The sequence below is a fragment of the Lepidochelys kempii genome, chromosome 11 (genome assembly GCF_965140265.1).
Source record: "Lepidochelys kempii isolate rLepKem1 chromosome 11, rLepKem1.hap2, whole genome shotgun sequence".
Classification (NCBI taxonomy): Eukaryota; Metazoa; Chordata; order Testudines; family Cheloniidae; genus Lepidochelys; species Lepidochelys kempii.
This window is the reverse complement of record NC_133266.1, coordinates 50,175,522-50,187,803: the sequence shown is the minus strand read 5'-3', so window position 1 is coordinate 50,187,803 and position 12,282 is coordinate 50,175,522. Positions and strand designations below refer to the sequence as shown.

The 12,282-nt window shown below is 38.7% G+C and overlaps 1 protein-coding gene across 5 annotated transcripts in view; it reads left to right on the top strand.

Annotated features, from left to right (window-relative positions):
• The window catches only part of CALCRL (calcitonin receptor like receptor), a 95,119-nt gene extending 87,194 nt beyond the window's left edge, over positions 1 to 7,925 (top strand). For all 5 annotated transcript variants that reach the window (XM_073306116.1, XM_073306117.1, XM_073306119.1 and 2 more), the window contains one exon: positions 4,788 to 7,925. In XM_073306116.1, the coding sequence (XP_073162217.1) occupies positions 4,788 to 5,009 (222 nt within the window). In that variant the 3' untranslated portion in view covers positions 5,010 to 7,925. The remainder of the gene's footprint in view (positions 1 to 4,787) is intronic.
• The last annotated feature ends 4,357 nt before the right edge of the window (positions 7,926 to 12,282 follow it).

The window sequence follows — 12,282 nt, the reverse complement described above, 5'->3', positions numbered from 1 at the left end:
CATTATTTTTGGAGCTGGTCAGAACATTTCTGACCAAATTACGTTGTGCCAAAATATGCTGTTTTGCAGAATCTGAAACATTTTGAGGAAATCAGTTTTGAGGTAATCCCCATTGGGGAGTGAAAGACATGCTCACAGTTGGTAATCTTGTCATTAATGTACTGCCCTGGGATGTGGTAGACCATAGTTCACGTCCCTGCTCCTCTGCCTGTTCCAGAGCAGAGTTTTTCATCAGAGATGATTCTGAATCTGATTGGATCACCGCCCACATCGCTGTGCCCTAATCACTGCCCCTCCCCTGCCCTCCGCAACGGAAAAGCTCAGGTTTTGATCTGAAAACGGATAATTGGACAGAATTCAAGTTTTGTGCAAACATTTGAATGGTTTTAGTTTTGGTCTACTGCGAAACGAACAAAATGGATGCAAAATGGAATTGCTGTCCTTTGATCAGCTATAATTATTTTTAATTTATGTGCACCTCTTAACAATGTTTCCATTCCACTGCAGAACAAAATCAAATCTACTTTTGGTTTTAAATTTAAAACGTGCTCTATTAGCATTAGTAATCAATTATTTATTCTGTTAGGGTTCCAATATTATGAATTTACAATCTATACTTCGGCCGTATTCTCTCCGGAGCCAGAGGTTTGTTCAGTGTCAGGGAGTTGGGTAGCTGTCAGTTACACCACTAATTTAGGGTCCTTAATGGGCCTTACAATGCTGGAGAATCAGTGTAGCAAAGCTTAGCGCTGCTGTGCCCTCTACAAGCAGACATACTAGCAGGGAGTTCCCCTCCAACAAGGGAATTTTCTGCTGGGCATCTGTGGACAGATTACAGCAATTTAGCATCACCTGAATTACATAAAAGGGCCATAAATCATCTTGACATCTGGCCCACAATCTTTAATCTTAGCTGATCTTTGTCCATTTACATGCCATTGCGCAGAATCTTGTGTTTTAAACATTGTCTCCTATCGTCTTTAGCTCTTCCAGTGGCACTATTCAATTTTTTTTCAGCTGGCTATAATTTCATTATATCTTGTTATAAAAATGATAGTTTAGTAAGGTATAATGGCTCAAGGGGGGAATGACAATAAAGTTAAAAATCATACAAAAATCTGTACTCAACAAGTGTTCTCTCGGTCTCTTACTAGATTCTGCTGCAGACATGACATTCAGCAGACATAACTCATAATCTTCTGTCCTTAAGGGCCTCTGTTATAGCAGTTTTGAACTTGATATGACTTATCTATGATATGTCCCTTTAACATCACTTGCCATAGCAAAACCTCATTATAATTTACAGAATACTAGGCATCCTAGGGAAGTGGCAACATGCATGTGCAGTTTGTGTTGCTATATGGGATAACAGTGAATAAGGAATCTGCATCTGCTGCAAATTTCTTTATTATTAATGGCAGGTGGGTTTTCCATTCCTTTGGGCAATGGAAAAGTCTTTACAGCAAAGATTGAGGTATAAGAATTGTTGGAAAGTAATCTCTTTTCTTTATCCATATGCTGGGGTTTCCCAACTGCTATGGACAAGATCATCACTTTACCAGCAGGAAACTGCTATACCAGGCACTCAGATACAAGCTCTAACGTAGAGCGTAGCATGGTCTGCAATCACAGTGGGTGTTTGGAGCAGCCCAAGCTTCAGTGGGCTTGATACAGACGTCGTTGAAGGCAGTAGAAAAATCCCTATCGATTTCAGTGAACTTTGGATTAAACCAATAGTTTGGTTAGGGCATATTCAGTTGAACGGGAGACTGGCAGGAGCACTGCCCGAAGTGCCAGCACAGAGGGACATCTTTAAACTAGGAAGAAAAGCAAGAACCATACAGCCAGACAGGGCACATGGCTTAGTGACCAGGAACTATGGCCATGACTATATATACTTTGCAATATGAGCTTATTTTAGGATGTTTTTGTCTGTGTTATTTTCATGTAAGAGAGTGAGCCCGCAGTCTGCTAAAACTATTTAGAATTGGTCAACGCTGAGAAAAGGATGATAAAGTTCTTCGACCACTCTGGATATATCTTTTGTTAAAGGAGCGTAATCCGAGGCAGAGCTTTGCTGCTGCATTGATTAGCAATTTGCTGTGCAGTGCCTAGGTGTTGGGTTAGACGTGTCAGATGAGACTGCAGGAAAGCCAGAAATAACGGATAGGTAAACTGCAGTGAATTACAAGAATAGACTGGTAGTGACATGTTGATTCAACGGTAACAGAGGGGCTATTGCATGAGAGGTTTAAAAGGCTTGGCTTAGTGTAGGAAGAAATACCAGAGAATATGTTGGAGCCTGGAGGTGTGGGGAGGGAGGAGAAGATAAAAGAGAAAGTGAGAGAGCCATATTGAAGCACCAAATATAAGCAACAATTGCAGACAATATATCACAGTACTTTGACTGCTTTGTTCTTAAAAATTATTATTGATTTGTATTGCAATAGTGTCAAAGACGTTACAACCTTAGTTCCTGCCCCCAAAATTTTACAATCTAATTGAAGAGATGATTCAATAAGTGTGACAAACAAGAAGGAAGGAAAAGCGGATGAGGGTACTGATGGTCTTGTGATTGTGACACTGGTCCAGAACTAAGATGATCCATTCTGAATCAATTCCTAGCTCTGCCACAGAATTCCTGGGTGACTTTGAGCAAGTCACTCAATTTCTCTGTGCCTATTAGTAAATGGGAATAATAACAATTTCTCTTTCCCATCATCTTAGTCTGCATCTGCATTCTGCACAGTTCAGGGAGGTGAGTAAGTTGCTTCAAATCAACCCAGCATTGTGGTTTTCTCTCTTATTTATAAGTAAATATAATACCTGGTGGAAAACAGGAAGCCAGTAGAAATATTCAAAGTGTGGGGTGTCATGGTCAGAGTGATGGCTCTGAGCAGCTAAGTTTTGAATAGATTATAAAATGCATTCTAAAGCTTCCCTCTCAGAAGGGGAGATGTTTTAGAACATTCTTCTGCCTCATGGCTCCACATGATTGAAGTGGGTTAACCACTTTAAAAAATTAAGGTCACACACCAGCCTTAAGCCATGTGCAGAATTCCCTTTGACGTGAACTGGAACTGCATACACAGACTGAGAAGAATATATGATCTTTTGTGTAGCAAGAGCAAGGTGACTAAAATGGATTACAACGGTAGTAGATGGTGTCCCAGATGGGAGAAGAAAAATACTAGCTTCCTTCTTAACTCTTTAAATAATTCTCCTCTCCCCAAAGTATATTTTATTTGTCAGCATACTGGGGAATATGAAACTCTTTTTAACTGAGGTTTTGATAGCAGACTACAGGAAGTCTAAATGTTGTGTCTATGCTGTTCTATTCCTATTTATCATAATTAAAGCTGGAGAGAAATTAGACAAAATAAGCCATTTTGTTAGAAAAATGTAAACTAAACAAACAAAAACCTCAAGACATAAGGAAAGCTGAATGGAAGATGTTGCCCCATAATAGTAATTTGTTAACAGACACTGTTCCATCTGCAAATGTTAGTTTATATTCCAAATGGATGTACATCAATAAATCTGACAACATAAAAATGAAGGGCAAGATTTTCCCATGTGGCTGGTGATTTGAGTGCTAACTTGAGACACACGTTAGTGTCAAGACAACTACATCTCAATATTTTATGAAAATCAGGCTCATCACAAATTAGGAAACCATAATTATTAGTCTGAAAATTTTGGCCAGAAGGAAATGAATAGTTAAGCTATTACATTACATTAAATGCTAATCAGATAGGACAAGATCTTGAAGACGTGGTATCCCTTTTAGCACCTATTGTTAACAGCTGCAAATAACTCTGACACAATTTAGCACGTAGGCGCCTGGTATTTTGCTTGTGCAAAAAGGAAGCTAGGATGTAGATGAGAAGGAATGCAGGTCCATAGGGCCACAACTCAATCCCTCCTATAACGACACTGACTTCAGGGCAGTTACAGGAATGTTCACTTTGGTCTATAATATAGTTAAGTGGTAGGACTAATACATAATCCCTGATGCTTAAATCTGAGCAAAAACATAAATTAAGATTTTCCATAAATTTGATTTTCTTACAAGCAGCTGTTCCAGCATTCTGATCACTCCTAACTTGGCCTCCTTCCTCAAAAACTAATTACATGTGAATTTCATTAACCCAGCACTTCAGTAAATCCAGTCTTCCTGTTGCCCAGGTGTTTTGCCATATTGTATTAGAGGAAACCAGTGAAATACATAACATCCTTACAATGAAGCATGTAAACAAACTGAGGCCGCTGTGGTCTTCGGCTATTCTATACAATTTATTTTTAACCAGGGTAAGAACATGTGCTGAAACTACCTTGCCATTAGTTTTATGAAGGCTTGATCACAAATAAGAGAAGACTTGTTGGGCCAGATCCTCAGCTGGTGTAAATCGGACTTCAATGGAGTTATATCAGCTGATGTTGCTGAGGATCTGACCACATTAATCATGACTAGAGATAACCTTTGGATAACCACATTAGGGCTGAGGCAGTGTGTGAAAACTTGTACTTCTGGGGCCCACGGTATAGAATAGCCCAGTCTCTGGAGCTATAAATCCAAAATCTTTCACGAGCTTTGAACGTATTAAAAATGTTAAATATAATGATGTTAGAAAAATTAGATTTACCAAAAATACAGCCTAATTCCATTTGTATTTCTTTCATAATAGCTCATGATTTTGATGCTGTATTCTAATTTTAAGGCCCGCACATAAGCATCTGTCCATGTAATTTATACACATTTTTTCCCTCTTCCTTTCACGGAATAGGTCCAAGCTGTTTTGAGAAGGCACTGGAATCAGTACAAAATCCAATTTGAGCACAGCTTCAGCCACTCAGATGCTATGCGCACAGCTTCCTACACGGTATCATCCATCAGTGATGTTCAGGGCTACAGCTTCAATCACGATTTCACGAGTGAACATTTAAATGGGAAAAGCTACCATGACATGGAGAATATTGTTTTAAAATCTGAAAAGCTGTATGGTTGACTGCAGAAATGCTGTATTGCCCACATTCTAGTCCTCATAGCTCATGAACTTGAAGTTTGAGTTAATGACTTTGTGGCCAGAAGATTTTTACCTCACTTGGGACATGTTTTTCCTGAATGATGCAAACTTAAGACAATGTATTTCTCATGCGTATAAACATATGCACATATGTGTGGGTGTATATGGTATGCACACATACACACATATATGTTCATATATAGATATAAGTACATATATAAAGAATCAGACTTTGCCTCTTCCGTTTCTACTGTGTAGACCAAGTTGGCAATTATTTTGTATGCAGGGAATCAATGAAGGATTTCTTATTCTCTTGAAAGTTTGTGTAAAGACTGTATTGTATTGAAAGCCATATCATTTGCCTGCGAGAACTCATCTTGTAAATACTGTCTTAATCATAATATATTTGCTAAATTCATCCAGTACGCAACCTAAATAAGTGGTTAAGATTGAACTCTGTCAGGAAAGACAGATTGTTGAAGATAATCAAGTCTGAGATGTTGATATGTATCTAGCTCATTTTTTGCCACTATTTTAAACCAGGCATATTGTAAAGGCACCCAGATGCTAATGCCCGAAATCTGAGGCATGAAACCCCCACTGCTTCTATTCTTCAATGTTACATTTTACAAGATGTTTGTAATTATTTTAGTGGACAGACAGCCTGATCCTGCTACAAATGAAGCAAATGGAAGTTTCTTATTGACTTTAATGGGAGCAGGACCAGTGAGGTCCTGATCTGGAAAAGCTGATAAGCCCATCTTTATCTTTGACTTTGATGGAACTTAAACTAGTGCTTAAGCTGTTTGTAGAAGTCGGGCAGGACTGCTGACTTGGAGCAAGATTGCATACGTGTAAAGAAAAATATTTTCCTTGCCACATGCCTGATACCTGGCTCCTTAGTTTATGAATCAGGCAAAACGAACCCCATTGATACAGTGGGAGTTTTGTCTGAGAAAGGCGTGCAAGATTGGATGGCATGCCAATAAATATGATCTCAGAGCCAGCTTCTTTGGCCTAGCCTAGAGTAATAAGAAAAGATGGTTTGGGGCATTTTCCAGTGGTTTTTGGAAAACTTACCAAGTCTATCTTATGAAAATCTTTTGGAGCCTTTCTGAAGTGCCTTGTTTGGGAAATTCAGTATTATTTTGTGGTGACTGATTGTATAAGGCTTGAATCTGTTAAGGTCTTAAGAAAAATATGTCTGTAAAGACAGCATTTTCTGTGTATTTTTAAATGTTTTATGCTTTAAAGAAATCGTGTATTTTCAATACAAAGGAAGAAAAATCAAAAGGGGGCACATGATAAAAAAGTCTTATTCAAAAGTCTTTTTTTAAAGCTGAATAAAGTGAAATAAACAGAAATGGATGAAAAATCTAGTACTGTGCATGGTAGAATATTGCCATGCAAATGTATTTCTGATTTATTAAAGCCAACACCAGAGGATTAAAACATACTTTCTCAGAACACCTCAGTTTTAAAAGCTTATTGTTGAATATGAATAATTCAGTTTTGGCCTTTAAGGGTGATATGTCATTAGTCTTCTAACAGACTTCAATAGACAGCTGATTAGCCAGCCATCATAGGGCTTATCAGCTTGAGATTTCATAAGAATGTGAATAGTTTTTATCTTCATCACAGCTGTTTGCAACTTTATATATATGTTTAAACCTTCTATTGGCTGGTGAGTTAAATTCTAGAGGCCTAATGTTCCCATTAGATGATGCAACTCTATTGATTTTACTGGGGTTTTTACCTCCTAGTGGAAGGGAGTATTGGCTGCTCATAGCTCCATTAAGGAGCTGTGGATTGGGAAGGTAGGGGGTTAGAATGAGGTCCACAGCTTCTGGTACAAGAGCCATCCTAACAGCTCACGGTGACAGGCCCAAGGTAGTGCCATGTACACTCTTAGAAAAGAAACAGGATGCAGCCCCAGCAAGGGGAGGTAAGAAAAAATCCTATGTGGCCACGGTGTGCCAAATGGCGTGAGAGCTACATTTTGTCCCTAAGCATGAGGTAGACCTTCTTGCCTATGGCTGTTGTATTAGAGAATAAGTTCCCTACACCCTCTTCTTACAACACCCCTCTCACATACACAGGCAATCAAGAACATGGTCTAAATTCTCCTTTATCAGAATAAATTTGAATTAAATCCTTACGCTGATTTCACACAGGGTCTTTTTTATATATACTTTGTACTGTGTTTGGAGCAAACACTGGTGTAGTTACTATCTGTGCTCTGAAGGAATATAGACAGTTATGGGGTCTTTTTTAAGAGTTCTTTTTACCAGGCCAGCATTTCTTTGTAACTGTAGTTTGCTGTTAGTATGTTATTCGGTGAGGATTTGAAGTCTCAAAGAGGGTTGGGGGAATACCTGTCTTGTTTAGGATCTAATTTTGTATTTGGTATCTGTAATACTAAGATGTTAGTTTTATATGTTTATGGATATTACTTCAAATGAGAGAGAGAGTGTCTATTTTTATGCTACTGCTGTCAGTTAATAAAATGCCACAAAGAAGTTAGGTGATGCTCACTGCTGGCTGCTCAGTTGATTCCATTTTTTAAAATGTTAATTTACTAATTGTTTTGTCATTCATTATTTTTCAAGGTAATGATCTGCTAGAGTATTTGGCTGAACACATGCTAAAGCACATCCTCTATGTTACCATTTCATGTCCTAAAAGGGTTATGCTAGAAATCAAGCAACATTCAAACTATTGTACAATGTAAATAAGATTAATGGACTATAGCAGTGTATTTATTGCTTATCAAGTAAGAACGAAATGAAAAAATGTGAAATTATTTTTGGTCTTATTTTCACTCTGTTCCTATGAAACATTCATTTTAATTGTTGACAAAGTATTAATTTTCCGATTAATAAAACATTATTATGCCTATTCAGTTCTTAGAGGTTTTACATATAAACGCCATGGTATCTATTTATTACAATAGCAATAAAGGTGAGCAAATGCTCAGGCTTTTTACTCCTTCCTAACTATGTATGAAAAGTAATCTGAATCTAGGGAAATAGGTATAAAATTGTTAGTAGCACTACATAATGCTGGAGTCTTTTTTAATGTTCTGCAGATTACAGTCTCCTAAAGCTTCTGATGCCATACAGGCAGATTCACCAGCACTTGTATGCAACCCCAAGTGATTTCAATTCACAAGTTTCCATAGCTGCACTACTAATGGCTGTCTTCTTGTGACACTTGCTTCTGAATCTGCCTTTGGTTAAATGCTGTATATAAATAGTCAATTGCTAATATTATTTGGCTGGAGTGTCTTTTCCATGGATACCTATGGGAACAAAAGGGCTGAGTAAACTTAGGGTATGTCTTCACTGCCCACCAGATTGGCGGGCAGCGATCGATCCAGTGGGGATCGATTTATCGTGTCTAGTCTAGACGCGATAAATCGACCCCTGAGCTCTCTCCCTTCAACTCCCGTACTCCAGCGCCATGACAGGCACAGGCAGAGTCAACGGGGGAGCGGCAGCAGTCGACTCACTGCAGTGAAGACGCCACGGTAAGTCGATCTAAGTGCGTCGACTTCAGCTACATTATTCACATAGCTGAAGTTGTGTAACTTAGATCGATTTCCACCCCCGCCCCCCGCTCCAGCGTAGACCAGGGCTTAGCCTATTTCACACCAAGCCATAGAGTTCTGCACAAACATAGTGAATCTGCCTAACAACTTTCCTGTTGCACTAACAGTGCAATAGCAAATCTCACCATGTTGTAAAATGTGTATTTATTTTTGCAGCATATTCTGTAAGCAGATGAGTAGAAAAGCAGCTGGGAAATGTGTTTTGCAGTTATGACTGATGATCACATCATAACCCAGATATGTTTTAATTATGATAAATTATGGACTTTGAACTTTAAAGAACATCTGGCTTCTGTTTGAAGAGATGCCTGACAGTACAACATTGCTGAACTAATGTGAAATAAGAAAAGGAGGACTTGTGGCACCTTAGAGACTAACCAGTTTATTTGAGCATAAGCTTTCGTGAGCTACAGCTCACTTCATCGGATGCATTCAGTGGAAAATACAATGGGGAGATATATAAATCTGTATTTTCCACTGAATGCGTCTGACGAAGTGAGCTGTAGCTCACAAAAGCTTATGCTCAAATAAATTTGTTAGTCACTATAAGGTGCAACAAGTCCTCCTTTTCTTTTTGCGAATACAGACTAACACGGCTGCTACTCTGAAACCTGTCATAATGTGAAATAGTTTCCCTTTGACAGCTTATTTAATTTTGGCAGATGAAGAGCAAAGGCCACAGTATTTTTTGATAAATAAATAAAATAGACTAAGGCAGTCTGTGACACAGTTGTTTTAGATGAAGATGAGGCACGTGCCATAGCACACAAGAAATACCAGGTATGTTAAAATATCTAAGCCAAAATTTTAGGAAAGGGGTAACAATTACACAGTGATAAGCATGATCAAAGAAGCAACTTAAAAGACTCCAGTTCCACAAGGTACTAAAGCACGTGGTTAACTTTAAGCATAGGCGTAGTCCTTTTGAAGTAAATTAAGTAGTTCCACAGCTGGTCCCCTTGAAGTCAACAATGCTGCGATGACAAATTATACCAACTGAGGCTCTATCCCCGTGTGACCATTTACATGGTTACGTACCTTGCTGAACAGGAGCCTATAGCACTGATAGTAGGTAACTTCAACTACCCGCATATAAAGCAGTCAACTATAATATGAGAGAAGCAATTTCTTGACATCTTCAACAATTGTTTCCTGGAACAGGTATTAATACAAGCACACAAGTCAATGAAAAGAACAGAAATTATGGCTTACAAAATCTAAGTTGGAAATTAGGTTGGCAAATGGGGAATTGAAAGAGCAATTAGCCAAAGATATAAAAATAAATACCAACACATTGTTTACAGAGGTTGTAAATGGAGTACATGCCAAAGAATCAGTGTGTTCATCAGCCCTCCAGAGGGATCAGTTAAAGGAGATAAGGTTGTTGCAAAGAAGCTTTCTTCGTAATAGTCTTCAGCACAGAAGATGGGGTGAAAATACCTACTCTTTTTCATCAACTAAAAAACATAGAATGGATAAAGATTCAGGGATGAGAAAAAGCAGGAGCTGGAATTAACTGACAAATTAAACAATGGCAAGTTGCCAGGCCTGGATGAAGTCCATCCAAGTGTTCGAAAGGAATTTAAGAATAAAGAGACTGAACTGATTAAAAAATATTCAAGCTCACATTAAAATCAGCTATGGTTCCAGAGATCTGGAGGGAAAAGTGCTAGAAGGGTTCCTGGGAATTACAGACTGGTATGTGTATTTTACTTTGGTACAGTTAATTGGCCAGAACCTTAAAAACTTGGCTGAATAGGATATGATAGGCAACACACGGTACAGTTTCTTGAAAGGCAAACCAACCCTTTTCTATCTAATAGCTATATTTACGTCGGTCAACAAAGTAGCAGATAAAGGAAAAACAAGTAAATATTTATTTGAGCTTTCAGAAAGCCTTTGATAATGTCTCTCACACAAGGCTAAAGTGCTGTCATGGATTAGAAATTTGCAGTAAGAGACCAAACAAAGAATAGAAATAAATTGTTAATTTTCAACATGGTAGTATCGACTGGATCGGCCATACTAGGGGTTGGTGGTGATTAAAAGCGGGTAAACAGTGACATAGCACAGCGGTTCTCAACCAGGTGTCCTCAGCCCTGGAGTTTTTATAGCATGTTGAGGGGGTCCTCAGCAAGAAAAAGGTTGAGAACCCCAACAATTGTCTTGAGCAGACAATGAGGAATTCCAGAGAGCTCAAACAAAGCTTGGTGAATGGCAGCATGATGAGCGATGACCCTTGATGTTTACAAATGCAAGGTAATGCATATGGGAAAGGAATAATCTGAACTAGGCATACAGATTTCTGAGTTTTAAATTGACTGTAAACATTAAAGAGAAAAGACTTGGGCAACATTGTGGACACCACAATGAAAATGGGGTGATCATAAAAAACTTATGTAGGCAGTAGATTGGACTAACTGGACCACAGTTCTGACATAGTATGATAGCACCTGTGTGCCAGTCTCTCACAAATGGGAGTGATCACTCTATGAGGCAGAGTCTATAGTGCCATGTAGCATGTGTTTCAACTCATTCCTTTCTGAACATAGCCATAAACTACACCTAGAATCCGAATATTTAGATTTCAGATGACCTGAAGGTGCACAATATTTCAAGAGGGATCAGCACCTTGGAGGATTTGTCCTGAAAGCAGCATTTTATTAAATAGCTCATGGGAGTTACCCATCTGGAGGCATTTATCTTCTGAACAAATTAAATGGTGTTGGTCTTTCTAACTGTCTCGACACATCCATTGAAGGGATATGTAATCTTCCAATGCAGTACTTAGCTCTAAATGTGCATGTCTTTAACCCAGAAGTTAGTTTACAAAGGGTCCTATGTGATACGTCTATTTATACTGTAAGTATTTTCACTTTTTCATGACAGGTGATACTCTCACCATTCAGTCACTAGAAAGTTACAACCAAAAACTTCATGAAATACTGAACTGACAACAGAAGCCAAAAAAATCAACAAGCCAGGCAATTCACCATTGAAACTAAAATTCTCACCGTAACAGGACTTGCTACCTCTTAGGGTTGATTACCAATATGGCATTTGGCATTCACTATTTGCTGCACAGGTGGAGCTGAGGTTAAAATTCCTGCCATAATCTTGAAGTTCCTGGTTTTTGTTGGTTTCTGTCAACCTGTTCCCGTTCTCTACTGCAAGCACTTTGTATCAGAAAGTGAAAGCATAGGTACGTGTGCTCAGGTTTTTAAGCTCCGACTCAATTCATCAGGATGTGTGGCATTTAGCATTAGAAAGACTGGGCCGCTCTCTCTCATTTTAATTTCAAAGATAAGAGCAATTTACTAACAGAAACCTAAACTGGTACGACCAAAAAGAGTGTTCAGTTTATGTTTCCCATAATAAACTGTTTGTTAACTCACAAAACGAAAGCATTGGGAACCTTCATAGAATCATAGAATATCAGGGTTGGAAGGGACCTCAGGGGGTCATCTAGTCCAACCCCCTGCTCAAAAGCAGGACCTATCCCCAATTAAATCATCCCAGCCAGGGCTTTGTCAAGCCTGACCTTAAAAACTTCTCAGGAAGGAGATTCCACCACCTCCCTAGGCAACGCATTCCAGTGTTTCACCACCCTCCTAGTGAAAAAGTTTTTCCTAATATCCAACCTAA